The 16844-nt window shown below is 42.0% G+C and overlaps 1 protein-coding gene across 2 annotated transcripts in view; it reads left to right on the top strand.

Moving 5' to 3' along the window:
• Positions 1-16844, top strand: part of LOC109872916 (roundabout homolog 2) — a 115502-nt gene that overhangs the window by 48255 nt on the left and 50403 nt on the right. For both annotated transcript variants that reach the window (XM_031808088.1, XM_031808087.1), the window contains exons 3-5: positions 14011-14168; positions 16266-16386; positions 16591-16729. In XM_031808088.1, coding sequence (XP_031663948.1) covers positions 14011-14168; positions 16266-16386; positions 16591-16729 — 418 coding nt within the window. The remainder of the gene's footprint in view (positions 1-14010; positions 14169-16265; positions 16387-16590; positions 16730-16844) is intronic.

Below are 16844 nucleotides of genomic sequence, written 5' to 3' on the forward strand. Positions count from 1 at the left end.
CAAAGAGCTGCAGTTAGTTTCAGAATGGGTGGCAAGGAATAAGTTAGTCCTAAATATTTCAAAAACTAAAAGCATTGTATTTGGGACAGATCATTCACTAAATCCTAAACCTCAACTAAAACTTGTAATGAATAATGCGGTAATGTCACGCCCTGACCTGATTATTCTTTGTTTTCTTTATATATTTTGGTTTGGTCAGGGTGTGACATGTTTGTGTTTTTGTACTGTCTAGGGGGTTTGTAGGTTTATGGGGTTGTTTACCATCTAGGTGTTTATGTATGTCTATGGTTGCCTAGATTGGTTCTCAATGAGAGGCAGCTGTTTATCGTTGTCTCTGATTGGGAACCATATTTAGGCAGCCATCTGCTTTGGATATTTCGTGGGTTTTTGTCTATGTGATGTTGCATGTGAGCGCTCAGTTTTGATAGCGGTCACGGTCTGTTTGTTTAGTGGTTTTTTCATCTTTCATTAAAAAGATTTATTCATGCTGCGCTTTGGTCTCCTCACTATGATGATCAAGACAGGTAATTGAGCAAGTTGATGAGACTAAACTGCTTGGAGTAACCCTGGATTGAAACTGTCGTTGTCCAAAAAATGTATACAACAGTAGCTAGGATGGGGAGAAGTCTGTCCATAACAAAGAGCTGTTCTGCATTCTTAACAGCACGATCAACAAGGCAGGTCCTACAGGCCCTAGGTTTGTCGCACCTGGACTACTGTTCTGTCTTATGGGTAGGTGCCACAGAGGGATTTAGGAATATTGCAATTGGCTCAGAACAGGGCAGCACGGCTGGCCCTTGGATGTACACAGAGAGCTAACATTGAAACTATATATGTCAATCTCTCCTGGCTCAAAGTGGAGGAGAGATTGACTTCATCACATGTTCATTGCACCAAGCTGGCTGTTTGAACTACTGGCACACAGCTCGGACACCCATGCATACCCCGCAAGACATGCCACCAGAGGTCTCTTCACAGTCTCCAAGTCCAGAACAGACTATGGAGGCACACAGTAATACATATAGCCATGACTAAATGGAACTATTCCACATTAAGTAACTCATGCAAGAAGTTAAATTAGATTTAGAAAACATGCATACAAAACATACGCGCTATACACACACAAACACATGGATTTTGTGTTGAGGATATGTGGTAGTAGAGCCTGAGGGTACACACTTAATATGTTCTGAAATCTGTTGTGAATGTCTGCCTTAATTTTGCAAATGTGACTCGCCACCTGGATTCGGTCTTATGTTGTAAAGTGAGAAATCGTTTTATTTTTATTTTTTACATTGGATAAAGTAGAGACTCAGAGCTACAAAATGGTATATCATACACTGCATTTGAGGAACAATGGGAAAGTAATTCTGCTTTGAGAGTTGATCAACTTGTAAACTCACTTTTGAAAAAATCCCCTTTGAATGTTTTGGTATCTAGTGAAGACCTCTTCTTTGTCTACAACCATTGAGCATCGTTCACACCTTCTTAAGCTTTAGCCCCACCCATCTTGTTTCTCTCTCGAAGCACACACTTGACACTGACCGATGATTAGTTTACCTCTGGATAACATGAAAACTGCTGTCAACAATTTCATTACGCTTTTTTTGCAGACATTTACTGACACCGGCCATATTCAACGGGTGTTGTACACATGTCACGTTAGCTAACGAGCCAGCCAGCTAACATTAGCTAGAAACTTGTTAAGCCTATGGGTTCCCCTACAGGAACTACACCCCCCCGTTCAGCTGAAACGTGACATGTTACACAGTACATTTATGTTTTGTTAGATAATATGCATTTTATATCCATAAATCTCGGTTTACATTGACGCCATGTTCAGAAAATTCTCCAAAATGTCCGGAGGAATTATAGAAAGCTACGCTAGATAACAGAAATACTCATCATAAACTTTGGCTAAAGATACATGTTCTACATATAATTAAGAACACTGGTTCTTAATGCAACCGCTGTGTCACTTTTTTTTTACGTTACGGAAAAAGCCTAACATTGCAATAATCTGAGACGGCGCTCAGACGTAACAATATTTCTCCGCTATGTTGGAGTCAACAGAAATACAAAATTACAACATAAATATTCCCTTACCTTTGATGATCTTCCATCAGAATGTAGTGCAAGGAGTCCTAGTTCAGCAATAAATCGTTTTGTTTCATAATGTTCAATTCTAGTGTCCATGTAGCAGCATTTGCTACCACTTTCAGCTCAAAAAATGACTTCTGGTCCAGGATAATTTTGCATCAAAACTTCCAAATTACATTTTACAGGTCGACGAAACTGGTCAAACTAAGTGCAGAATCAATCTTCAGGATGTTATAATCATACAGATCGAATAGCATTCCAACCGGGCCATCCATGTTCATCTGGGGCTGATTGGAACAGGCGAAGCACTCCAACGCATACGCGCCTTCAAGCACCTGAATCTTTTGCGACACTTTAGTACTTTCCTTCCCATTAGGTCAAACTTCACAGCAAATGCTCCATTACACTTTCTACTGAATGAGGACATCTAGTGGAAGACATAGGAAGGGTTTCCAGATCCATAACTTGTTGGGAAGGGAGGGGGCGATGACGTCAAAGTTGCCCCAACTTTCAGGATTTCAAAACTAGTTTGCAAGATTGCCTGCCCTGTGAGTTCTGTTATACTCACAGACATAATTCAAACGGTTTTAGAAACTTCAGAGTGTTTTCTATCCAATATTAATTATAATATCCATATATTAGCAATTTAGGACAGATTTTGATGCAGTTCACTATGGGCACGCAATTCATCCAAAGGGGAAATACTGCCCCCTATCTCTAACAATGAACAAAGTGGCAACAATACCACAGAGCTGGGAGATAACCAACAAGGTCCAATGTTAGCTAGTTAACATTAGACTCTCACAAGAAAAGTAAATGGCTCTGGGAAAGAAATAATATCAGCTAGGGAGCCAGCCAGCTAACGTTAGCTAGCTAGCTAGCTAAGAGTGCACTTTAGCTTGAAATGAAACCCCTTTCTGTCAAATTGTGAAATGTGTAATATATAAAAATGTACAGTAGCTAGCTAACGCTAGACTAGCTCACCTGCATACATCAACATGCATCATGGACGTATCTCCCTGTCAGGAATGCCATACCACAGTTGCCCTTAGTTTGAAGATGTAATTCAGAGACTTTAGCTATCATACTCTAATTCCACTGATTTCAAAACTTGATCCTCCAGAAAATGGAGAGCAACAATTATGCAGCTCCACTACACAATACATTTTTTTTAAAGCCACATTCGATAGGATTACCAACAGACTGACGAGCTCAAATAGACAGACGCCTTCAAAATGGCAGACCAATCCGAACTCCTCTCTCGGCATGTCCAACCCACTCATCTCAGCCAATCATGGCTAGTGGGAAGGTTGCTGACTTCTCTGTGGCTTAATTAACAATTGTTTTCATATTTACAGATGGCATACAAATTTGTTATTAAGGCACATGAAAGTTCACATGGTCGAGAAGGCATTTCTGCCAAAGGAAACGCGTTTAGTAAAAAAAATATTTTTTTACGTTCAAACGGCTCCCCTGTGAAGTGGTGACTTGCGACATACGCCTAGTTTCCTGAATCGGGTCACAATTGGGGATCCATAATAAATGCAAATACAACTACAAACTGGCAACAGAAGCAGAATCTGTCTTATTTCTGTAAATATACTGATGATTTATAAAGCCAGGGACATTTAACAGTTAGGCTATTGATTATAGACCTAATTAAGTTTGGGTTTCCTTTCTCCTCACTTTTCTTAGACAATAAGGCAAGAGCTGTTTTCTCATCTCCTCATTCTGCTAGTGCCTCCGCGGCATTGCTCTCAACAGCTGGTTAACATTCCTAATGTGCACATATCAACATGGTCTAGGAAAAGGTGCCAATTCAACAGCGCACTGATGTGTTTTAGAACCGTGGACAGCAGCCACTATCCTACGAGGGAGAAAGTGCATTTGTTATTAAATAATATAATTTGTATTAGTTTTGCACTATTGTTTATGTAATACCACCATATACAAGTTCAGTATCACGTCTTATACTGATGGACTGTGCCATCCCTACGGCCTACAGAATTGATCAGTCCCCTCAACGCGAATCAGACTGTGTCTTGTACACCACAATATAAATATTTTTTTTTTGGGGGGGGCTACTGCTCGACTAAAGAAATCTCAGTCGACCAACAGCCTATTGACTAAACAATCGACCAGTTGACCAAATGGGTGTCACGCCCTGACCTTAGTTATCTTTGTGTTCTTTATTATTTTGGTTAGGTCAGGGTGTGACGAGGTAGTATGTATGTTTGACTTGTCTAGGGTTTTTTGTATATCTATGGGGTTTTGGTATTGTCTAGGTAAATGTAGGTCTATGGTGGCCTGAATTGGTTCCCAATCAGAGACAGCTGTTTATCGTTGTCTCTGATTGGGGATCCTATTTAGGTTGCCATTTTCCATTTTGGTTTTGTGGGTTATTTTCTATGTGTAGTTGCATGTCAGCACTCATTATTATTAGTGGCACAGTCATTTTGTTTTAGTGTTCTTCGTAAATGAAGAATAATGTATTCAAATCACGCTGCACCTTGGTCTCATCGTTTCGACAATGGGGTCAGCCCTAGTAGCTAGTAGCTTGGATGGCTAGCCTATTCAGTAACTACTGGCTGGCTAGCTAGCTGAGACCTGAAGAGATAAGAGAATGTTTTTCTGACTGAAGCACAGCCAAGTGACACAGTGCCCCCCTGTGGACTGAACTTAACAACATTATATTTAACCCTATATAAAATTAGCAATGTTGAGGTGGTAGAACTGACAGTCTTCTAACCTATTCCATACTTGGTTCATGTTTGTTATTTCCATATAGACTATGTAACAATTTGTATTAATATATATATATATATATATAAATGAACTGCTCATTATTAAATTGGTGAAATTACTGAATTAAGATTTTATATTACTGTTTTATTTATTTAGCTACATACCTTTCTTATTGTTGCTGCATTGTCAAGAGGTTAGCCTGCAAGTAAGCATTTAATTGCACTGTGTACTCCATGAAAAACATGTGTATGTGACAAATAAACCAACTTGAACTTAGAAGGGAAGGGGGAGTGCAGCCAGAAAGAGAGGGGAAAGAATTGCCAGCTTTGTGGTTAGACTGTTGGTGAACAAAACATAGAAAATACATCGGCCCATAAGTAATGTTTCCTCAAGTGTTATGTAATCTAAAAACCTCACATTCGCTGGTATAACTGACAAAATGAATCATAGAGGTCTTATAACTTAATACATTTTTTTAGTTTGCAAGCCCTGCCACATCCAACAAGCGTCGGAGCCGGTGCAGTAAGATTCGATCTTAGTCCTGTATTGAAGCTTTGCCTGTTTGATGGTTCGTCGGAGGGCATAGAGGGATTTCTTATAAGCTTCCGTTTTAAAGTCCCGCTCCTTGAAAGCGGCAGCTCTACCCTTTAGCTCAGTGCGGATGTTGCCTGTAATCCCAAAGGTGTTTGATTTAGCAAATTTAGCTTAATCAACAACCTGACTCAAACAGAGAGGAACGCTATTTATGTTAGCTAGTTGGCTAAGGCTATCCAACATTGGAACTCTTCCAAGTCAAGGTATGCTTTCGGTTTTATTAAAGTATGTGGACACCTGCTCGTCGAAATCATGGACATTAATATGGAGTTGGTCCCCCCTTGGCTGCTATAACAGCCTCCACTCTTCTGGGAAGGCTTTCTACTAGGTGTTGGAACATTGCTGCGGGGACTTTCAGTCACGTGAGCATTAGTTAGGTCGGGCGCTGATGTTGGGTGATTCGGGCTGGCTCGCAGTCTGCGTTCCAATTCATCCCAAAGGTGTTCGATGGTGTTGCGGTCAGGGTTCTGTGCAGGCCACACCGATCTCGACAAAACCATTTCTGTATGGACCCCGCTTTGTGCACGAGGGCCTTCTCCAAACTGTTGCCACAAAGCACAGAATCATATACAATGTCATTGTATGCTGTAGCATTAAGATTTCCCTTCACTGGAACTAAGGGGCCTATCCCGAACCATAAAAAACAGCCACAGACCAATACTCCTCCTCTACCAAACTTTACAGTTGGCAGGTAGCGTTCTCCTGGCATCCGCCACCCCCAGATTCGTCCATCGGACTGCCAGATGTTGAAGCATGGTTCATCACTCCAGAGAACGTTTCCACTGCTCCAGAGTCCAATGGCGGCGAGCTTTACACCACTCCAGCCACGCTTGGCATTGCACATGGTGATTTTAGGCTTGTGTGCGGCTGATCGGCCATGGAATCCCATACGAACATATACGAACATATATTGTATTGAAGTTACTTCCAAAGGCAGTTTGGAACTCTGTAGTGAGTGTTTTAACCGAGGACAGACTATTTTTACATGCTACGCTCTTCAGCACTCTGCTGTCCCGTTCTGTTAGTTTCTGTCCTGCCACTTTGCGATGGAGCCATTGGTGCTCCTAAACGTTTCCACTTCACAATAACAGCACCTGCAGTTGACCAGGGCAGCTCTAGCAGAAACTTGACCAATGACTTGTTGGAAAGGTGGCATCCTATGACGGTGCCCATTTGAAAGTCACTGTGCTCTTCAGTAAGGCCATTCTACTGTCAATGTTTGTCTATGGAGATTGCATGGCTGTCTGCTCAATTTTATACACCTGTCAGAAACAGGTGTGGCTGAAGTAGCCGAATCCGCTTATTTGAAGGGTTGTCCACATACTTTTCTATATATAGTGTAACTTTTCTATATACTGTATAGTGTAGCTTCTTATCTGTCATGTTTGTGTAAAGGACATCACGCTGCTTGCTTTGTGAGGACCTTTTCCTCCCAATTTCTCCCATACCTGGCGCAAACTCGGGACCTCTGTCTTGCTAGCACACGTGACCGCCCTCCTGAAGCATCTTACCAGTTGGCTCCACATGAAAAGCTACCTATTTGCTGGAGCAAGTAGGGACAGTTCAGGCTGAGTAGTACATTTTACATCCGCATGTGTTACATTTGGAGTTGTGTTGTGCAGACACCTGCATTTTTCTTTACAGTGGAGTTGACCTGGTCGTGTCAGTTTACAATAACTTTAAAGAGCAACTGACCCTAAAAACAACTTCTGTAGAAAACAACCTATGTGGCATTGATTTGAGTTAGACACATTTATTCTACTGTCAAATAGGATCATTTTGGTCATAAAATCAATCTCGTGCTAAACTGAGTTTTGTTAGACTTGTGGTTGTGACTGCATCACAATGTAAATGAAGGTTGGGTTTGTTTAAATCCTGCCCATGTAACGGATGTTTTCAAGCATGGTGGTGGCTGCATCATGTTATGGCTATGCTTGTCATCGTCAAGGACTACAGAGTTTTTAAAATTAAAATAAACGGAATAAAGCTAGGCACAGGCAAAATCCTAGAGGAAAACTTGGTTCAGTCTGCTTTCCAACAGACACTGAGAGACAAATGCACCTGTGAGCAGCACAATTGCCTAAAACACAAGGCCAAAGATACACTGGAGTTGCTTACCAAGATGACGTTGAATGTTCCTGAATGTCATAGTTAAAGTTTTGACGTAAATCATCTTCGAAGTCTCTGGCAAGACATGAAAATGTCTGTCTAGCACTGATCAATAAACAACTTGACAGAGCTTAATGGGAAAATGTCAAGGTCCATGTGTGCAAAGCTCTTAGAGACATACCCCCCCAAAAAAATGTACAGCTGTAATCGCTGCCAAAGGTGAATGTAAAATGTGTTGACTCGGGGTTGAATACTCATCTAATCAAGATATATTTGTGCTTTATTTTCCTTAAATAATGTTTTTGCTCATTGGCAAAATATTACACAACAGAATGTGGAAAACATCATGAGGTGTGAATACGATCTGAAGGCACTGTACATAGGGCAGCGGTCACTAAGGTGCAGGGTAGAGTATCGGGTGGTAGCTGGCTAGTAACAGTGACCTAAGTTCAGGGTTGGGTTCTGGGCGAAGGCCAATGACTGTGTGGCCACACACGTCTACAACTCAAGTCATCCGCATTTTTTCTGATGACACAACAGTGGTAGGCCTGATTACCAACAATGACGAGACATCCTACAGGGAGGAGGTGAGGGCCCTGGAAGTGGTAGCAGGAAAATAACCTCTCCATCAACGTCAACAAAATGAAGGAGCTTCTCGTGGACTTCCAGAGAAAGCACACCCCCATCCACATCGACAGGGTCGCAGTGGAGAGGGTGAAAAGCTTTAAGTTCCTCAGCGGGCACCTCATTGATAACCGAAAATGGTCCATCCACAAAGACAGTGTGGTGAAGAAGGCGCAACAGCACCTCTTCAACTTCAGGAGCTGATGAAACTCTGCTTGGCCCCTAAGACTGTAACTTTAGGTAAATCCACAGTCGTATAACGTATTAGAATTTCAATCTCTGTTTGGAATCATTTCACAGGGGTCTGGGGAGCTTGTAAATGTGTGTGTTATGTTTTGTCGGTTCTAAATCAGATCAATGTTTGAGGTTGATAAAACGCAGCGATTAGTGTGTGGAGGCGTATATGACCTGTGCGTACGTGTGCACGTGTGTGTGACAGATTGCCTCACATCAGCTTGAGATGCAAGTGGACAGATTGACAGATGACCGCCGCAACCCCCACACAATAGAGCCTGAAATGGAGACCTACGTCTCTTTCTCTCTTCCCTCCCCCTTACTCTCTCCCTATCTTTCCCGCTCACTTCTCTTCCCTCTCTCTCTTCATCTCTCTCCTTTTCTCGCTCTCTTTTTACCAGTCTGAGATGATCTGTCATTCTCTGTCTCTCTTTCTCTCTCACTCTCGGTCATCTATATGAAAATGTATTCATGAATAGAGCTGCTGTAAATTACTGACGCTTGTCAGATGGAAAGAACACACACTAGCCTCTTCCTGAACATCTGATGAATGTGATGAACGTTTGATGAGCATTTGATGATGACAATAAAGTGGACTTTTAATTAAAAGTGATCCACCTGCCTGCCTCAAGCGTTTACTTCAAATCAGGAGCACAAACGATGCACTTATATATTAGTCCTGACATTGAAAAGTGTTGTTGTAGTGGGCACATACTAGAAGCATGACATTGCGAGAGTAATTTGCTGGTCACTGGGGAAAAGTTTGATTCCGTAAATACACAGCTGATATTGTTGATTTTGTTTATATGCGTGGCTTATTATTTTTGTTAGATTCAATGTAATGGACATGTTTGCATGTAGATGACAGAGTGGTAAGCTTAGACTTGCTATTTGTCATTTTGTGTGACTAGTATATTTGTCATTGGTGTAGACAAACAGCTACGTTGGATGAGAGACGCGCATTGACAGCTAACTCAAACAGACGTGCTGCATGATTGTTGACTCTGTAAAAGAGCTCACTTAAAAATAGAAAAGGCTTCTGAGATGAGAAATTGATTTATGGTAGCTGATAGATGGAATAGGGCTGCCTTCATTAGGGTCTACCTCTCTCATGAGATGTGTTCGTGTGTATCTGTGTGTGTTTATGTGTGTGTATATATGTATATATATATAAATAAAAAATATCTGTGTGTGTGCATGTCTCTCTGCATATGTGTGTGTGTGTGTGTGTGTGTGTCTCCCCCTCTTATTTGAAGTGGACCATGCAGGCCTGGTGGTAGGGATTATGCCTGGCTTTTTTGAGGAGCTTCCCCCAAGGGGCATCAGCACTGGCGGGTCAAGGTTCACCTGCTTAATCTGGTCCCCCAAGGGCTTTATGGGTAATTGCCAGTGCCTAATCAAGTTTCTGTGGAGCCCCTTTTCTCAAAGATGCTGGCCAGTCAGTGTCTGGGTCCCAAAGGGCACCCTATTCCTTATATAGTGCACTACTTTTGTCCAGATCTCTATGGGCCCCTATCAAATGTAGTGCACTAAATAGGCAATAGGGTACCATTTGTGATGCATCCAGTGAAGCAGAGGCAAGTGAGGAGAGGGATCCAGGGAACTAGGATCAAGGGCCCCTTGCATCGGGTGTGACAGGTCAACACAAGCTTTCCTTAACCTTGTGGCACTCCAATCCGGACCCAGGATGTAGCAAGCTAAATAGGTTCCCTGAAACCACATGCCATGACTGGACAGGTCCCTGAGTGATTTTGGTAGTGCACTGCTTTGGTCTTGATTAATGGTGGTTGGGGTAAGGTTTGAATGAGGTTTATATAAGGTCAAGGACTGTGTGTGTGTGTGTGTTTCAGGCCCTCAGTTGATGTGCCGATGGGAGAGTGTGGGTCCCAAAGGCTGTGTGGTCCACTCCAATGATTGGAGTCTAGGGAAAGGGGTGGTAGTATGGGATCTAACATATACCGTATGGGCAAGTAAGCACACACATGCCCTAGGCAAGGGCTTAGAAATAGCAATGATATACTCATAACAAAGGCACTACAATTTACTATCCTCAAGGAAACTGAGATGTGGAGCGTTTTAACATCAATCTCAACAGTTCATTTACTGTTCATTCATCCCAGAAAACATATCTTCCAGCATATACTGTATCTCCGTGATACTGCTACTGTTGAAGGAAATAAAAAAAGAACCCCATTCTTTCTCAATCAGACACTTCGATCTGGCATGACCTTGCTTATAAACAAAACAGGCTGATGTATGGAGACACAGACACACACACACACACACTGAACGCCATGCTATCTTGACATTTGGAGAAATTATTACAAACATAATGGGGCCCTCTCATCCCGCTTCACAGAGTTAGGGAGAGTGAGTCCTCATAAGGAACATAACCCATCAGTAGAGATAAGGTGTCCTCATAATGGATGTTAGCCATTGACAGAGATAGGAAGTGTCTTCATAAGTTCCATGAAGGATGGTTATGGTAATGTCCTCAGGTTTTGTTGGCTTTTCTCTCAACCTTCATTATAGGAGTGAGTTGTCATTAACCAGATAGACTAAGCTCAGAACCATCCTGCTCGGGTGACATTGTGAGGACATTAGCACTGTAATTCAGCCCCTAATGCCCAGTTAAGGGATAGTGGTGCTTTTTGGAGTGTGACAAAGATTTTCATTGGACTATCTGAATAATAGACAATATAGTGAATCAGTGCTGTTGCAATTAATATAGGGTAAGGATTTCCATTTTTTGGAGGAAAACCATTGAGGGAAATATTTCCTCTTAACATTTGGCTGGAAGATTTGAGAGTTTCACACTTTCCATACACTCATGAGAGAATGTTCAGTGAGAATGTAGCGAGAACGTCCAAGCATTGATATTACTAATCAGGTCATCATAATATATGCAACACATCCACCCCCATAACACTCTCACACATCAATAAATCATCCACCATCATTGATGTCCGAATCTCAATTCACTCTAAACTTCAAAGATGAGTGGCCAATTTTGTGTAGAAAGTTGAGTAACTTTAGAAGCCGAAGACACCCAACATTTTCACAAGTTTCCCATTGGCTAACCGTGGGACAGAAGCTGATGTGAAAGGGAATTTTGGGAGGGTACAAATATGGGGCGTTATTTGAGGATAGGATCCTGGGGTTGGACAGTGATCCCTCTCAAATACCAACTCCACTATTCTCATAGTTATTTCTAACGCAATGATACAAGCTACTGCCATTTTCCAACTGACTCCATTCAGTTAAACAGCAGTCTGGTATTACAGTAGATCAGTGCTTAATTTGTAAATCAGGGGGGTGACCTGGGGAGTTCTAAGGTATCGGAATGCATGAGGGGGAAAAAAAGAAAATCACCTTTACAATAAAGCATTGCATGCACAGCATCGCATTTGTGTAGTGACATACAGCAGTAGAACACAGGCCCTTAAAAGAAGTTGCACACATTGGGAACATTCTATTAACCTAGGGTCTTTTATAAATGCATTACATGCAATTCTATGTCATTTTACATGACTGGAGACTTTTTTAATACATCACAAATTATTAAAATGACAGGCTTTGACATTGACAAACTGAAAATCTGAGCTCAATGAAAACGACCTCGTCTTGAATCCATCAATAGCCTAGGCCTAGGTGTGTGGAGACATATATTGTAGGCTACAATGTGAGGAGGAAATTATAGTCCTAAAAATGCTTTCCAGTTTCTCTGACTCGCCCAATGATGCGCAGCACACTAACTGATGATGGCAAATGTGCTCGTGCCAAAGTATCTCTCTTTCTTTTGTAAAACAATATTTGGAAGTTGATCAAATATTTTGGTAGCCTACAGTATAGAGTCTCTGCTTTTCAGCAGGAGCCATTTGCTTTCCAACCTGTGTTTTCCCTTGATTGTATTTGAAATTTTGCGAATGGCCTGTTTTGTCTACATTATATTCTTTCACTGACAGATTTGCCACACGTTCCCGACTGTAGCCTATTCCTTATTATTGGGCTACAATCAACAGCTGGGCAATTTTTTTTTAAATAAGCAAATGATCCTCTGGGGCTAAGTTATAGGCCTTCACATGATGTAGTAGGCTATTCTGAACGATTTCATTAACAGACAGCAGGAATTCTATTATTCAGGCAAATGTATTTCAATTGATCAGGGGTGCTGCAGTTCCTTTAGAACCCTTCGCGCGGCTATGATTCTATAATGAAATGAATGATGAAGTGCAACACTGGATAGATGACAGTTGCAGGCTCATGTCTGTCAGAGCAGAGAGATCATACAAGTTGAATTCATTCTAGTTATGTGAGAGATAGTGGTGCACTTCTCACACAGCCACAGCCTTGCGTTGATCTCGAACATACAGTAAATTACAATGTTGAGCAGACCATAAACCCGAGCCTGGCCCAAACCGAATCAGCTCTTAAAATATTAGGCCCTGGCCTAAATAGTTTTTTTTTTCACATGTTTTTTGTGGGGGCAGGATAATTAATGAAGAGGCAACTCGAATGAACTTTGATTGCTTTTATAATAATTTTTACATTGAAAAAAGTGAATTATTTTTCATGCCACAAGAGGTGCAGGAGTCCAAAACGGAGAGGTGCCGGATCCTGTTCTGGCAATATCCAGCTCAAATTAAGCACTGCAGTATATTGAATCGAGTGCAAAGCAATATCACAAAGCCCTTGTGCTCATAAACGTAAGGCCATATCCAGGCACCAATTGCAGAGTGGCAGAGAGAGTGAAATAAAGAGGGGGGGGGGGGGTGAGAGTGTAAGTGTGTTTGTGCATGATCATATATCAGTAGGCTTTTGTCTCATGTTCTGTGCGCAACTATGTGTTTTAGTGTATGTCTCTTTAGTATTTTCAAGTGTTTGTATATCTGACTCATGTACAGCACGTCTATATCTTTTGTGTGTGTGTGTGTGTGTGTTGGTAGTGTGTGGGTCTGATTGAAGAATTAATCCACTTTGTGCCAGAAAGGAGCCGCGATAACACACACACGAACACACGCACACTGTGTCAATGAAGACCATAGGGAGGAACCAGACGCACACACACGCGCAAGTAAACACAGTCATTTCATTATCCCAGTATTGAAGGGCTTTGTGTTATAACATTAAATCACACACTGAGAGTTGCTCTTGCTTTCTGAATTTCATCTGTTTTGCATTCATCTCTTATTTAGACTTGAGACTTGATAGTGGAGGCAGCACAAAACTTTATGGCATACAGTTCCCACTACCCTGCACAGTGAAAGATGCACTAGACTACCCTTACTTTAGAAATTTGATGTGGACTTCCACGGCAACTATGTCTCTCCCTTACAGAGGAAAAGGCAGAGCTATTATGATCTTGCTATTACCTATCAAATCATATTACATCAACAAAATGCTTAGGGGGTTAGGGGTTGATTTGGAATTGGGCAGTAGTTGTAGTGCTCTGTATCTCCCTCTCTCTATTCAATTCCATCTGCGATAGTGCTTTTTTGGCAAGAAATACATGTGTAAAATTACCAAGCAAATGATATTGAGGAATCATTGCTGTATAATAACCCCCCTTCACCTCCCTCTCTCCAACCTCTCTCTTACCTCCAGTCCTGAGGGATGACTTCAGGCAGACACCCAGTGACGTTGTGGTGGCGGCAGGGGAGCCAGCGGTCATGGAGTGCATCCCCCCGCGGGGCCACCCGGAGCCCACCATCTCCTGGAAGAGGAACAACATGAAAGTTAACGACCATGACGAGAGGATCACCGTGAGTACTTTCTATCTGTCTCTGTTGCATCCTTCAATCATTTTATTGTTGTGGCTATCCAAAAAAGACCTGCATGCCTGCATATTCTATACCTACAGTACCACTCAAAAGTTTGGACACACCTACTTATTGGATTTTTCTTTATTTTGACTATTTTCTACAATGCAGAATAATAGTGAAGACACCAAAACTATGAAATGACACATATGGAATCATGTAGTAACAAAAAAGTGTTAAATAAAAAAAATATAGATTTTAGATTTTAGATTCTTCAAAGTAGCCACCCTTTGCCTTGATGACAGCTTTGCACACTCCTGGCATTCTCTCAACCAGCTTCACCTGAAATGCTTTTCCAACAGTCTTGAATGAGTTCCCACATATGCTGAGCACTTGTTGGCTGCTTTTCCTTCACTCTGCAGTCCAACTCATCCCAAACCATCTCAATTGGGTTGAAGTCAGGTGATTGTGGAGGCCAGGTGATCTGATACCGAACTACATCACTCTCCTTCTTGGTCAAATAGTCCTTAGACAGCCTGGATGTGTTTTGGGTCATTGTCCTGTTGAAAAACAAATGATAGTCCCTCTAAGTGCAAACCAGATGCGATGGCGTATCGCTCCAGAATTCTGTGGAAGCCATGCTGGTTAAGTGTGCCTTGAATTCTAAATAAATCATCAAGAGTGTCACCAGCAAAGCACCCACACACCACCTCCTCCATGCTTCAGTGGGAACCACATATGTGTCACCTACTCTGCGTCTCACAAAAACACGATGGTTGGAACCAAAAATCGCACATTTGGACTCATCAGACCAAAGGACAGATTTCCACCAGTGTAATGTACATTGCTCGTGTTTCTTTGCTCAAACAAGCATCTTCTTCTTATTGTTGTCCTTTAGTAGTGGTTTCTTTGCAGCAATTCAACCATGAAGGCTTGATTCATGTAGTGTCCTCTGAACAGTTGATATTGAGATGTCTACTTGAACTCTGTGAAGAATTTAGAGGCTGGTAACTCTAATGAACATACTGTCTGCAGCAGAGGTAACTCTGGGTCTTCCCTTCCTGTGGCGGTCCTCATGAGAGCCAGTTTCATCATCATGGTTGAAATTTTCTGCATTGACTGACCTTGATGTCTTAAAGTAATGAGCTGTTCTTGCCATAATATGGACTTGGTATTTTACCAAATAGGGCTATCTTCTGTATACCACCTCTGCCTTGTCACAACACAACTGATTGGCTCAAACGCATTAAAAACAAATGAAATTCCACAAATTAACTTGCATTCTAGGTGACTACCTCATGAAGCTGGTTGAGAGAATACCAAGATTTAGCAAAGGGTGGCCACTTTGAAGAATCTCAAATATAAAATATATTTTGATTTGTTTAACACTTTTTTGGTTACTACATGATTCCATATGTGTTATTTCATAGTTTTGATGTCTTCACTATTATTATACAATGTAGAAAATAGTCAAAGTAAAGAAAAACCCCTTGAATGATTAGGTGTGTCCAAACTTTTGACTGGTACTGTATATGCAGATAGACAGATGGACGGACAAAAAACTCATTTAATTGAATCTATTTGAAGGTGTAATGACCAAAAACGGAACCCACCAGTACAGTAGACCACCTCTCTGCTCTCTCTGAGGCCTAAAGCACTAAGATACACTACACACATAACACAAACTACAGTCACTTATCTGTATAGAAGGCTTTGGGTATATGTATTCCACATTTGTCTATGTGGAGGTTCTCTCAATGTCAAATACAACCACATGAATAAGAGGAATAGTCAGAGGGGGGATGGGAGAGAGAAAAAGAGAGAGTGGAGTGGGGTGAGGTTGGAGAAAGAGAGAGGGAGAGAAACGGAAAGAGATAGTGACAATTTGATGCTAGGGGTATGGAGAAAGAGAGATAAACAGACACAGATGCCTAAATGTGTTGGTTGCTTAATAAACAACATGATAGAGTGAATAGGCTTGGGGACATGACAAGCACATCACCATGCTTCCTTCCCCCCTGCGGTGTCTTTTAAGGGGACTTTCTCTCTCTCTCTCTCTCTCTCTCTCTCTCTCTCTCTCTCTCTCTCTCTCTCTCATAGATTCGAGGAGGCAAGCTGATGATTTCGAACACAAGGAAGAGCGACGCAGGCATGTTTGTGTGTGTGGGCACCAATATGGTGGGGGAAAGGGACAGCGACCCAGCAGAACTAGTGGTGTTTGGTGAGTGGAGTTTACATTCAGATGACCTTGCTTTCCCTGGTTCTGTGTTTTCTCTGGTCCTCTCTATTTTCTACTGTGTATTTATCATATTTTCCCAACTTCTGTCACTCTCCAATCTTGTCCTCCTTTTCTTTTCTCTCTGTCTCTCTCACTGTACGTTGTTTTCTCTCTGACCATATCGCTCTCTCACTCTCGGTCTGTCAGAGCGACCCATGTTCGTTAAGCGTCCTGTGAACCAGGTGGTGTTGGCTGATGACACGGTGGACTTCCTGTGTGAGGCCCATGGAGACCCCGCCCCCACCATCCGCTGGAGGAGAGAGGAAGGAGAGCTGCCCCGTGGCAGGTGAGAAGAAAGAGAGAGAGAGAGAGAGAGAGAGAGAGAGAGAGAGAGAGAGAGAGAGAGAGAGAGAGAGAGAGAGAGAGAGAGAGAGAGAGAGAGAGAGAGAGAGAGAGAGAGA

Source organism: Oncorhynchus kisutch, linkage group LG28, assembly GCF_002021735.2.
Source record: "Oncorhynchus kisutch isolate 150728-3 linkage group LG28, Okis_V2, whole genome shotgun sequence".
Lineage (NCBI taxonomy): Eukaryota > Metazoa > Chordata > Actinopteri > Salmoniformes > Salmonidae > Oncorhynchus > Oncorhynchus kisutch.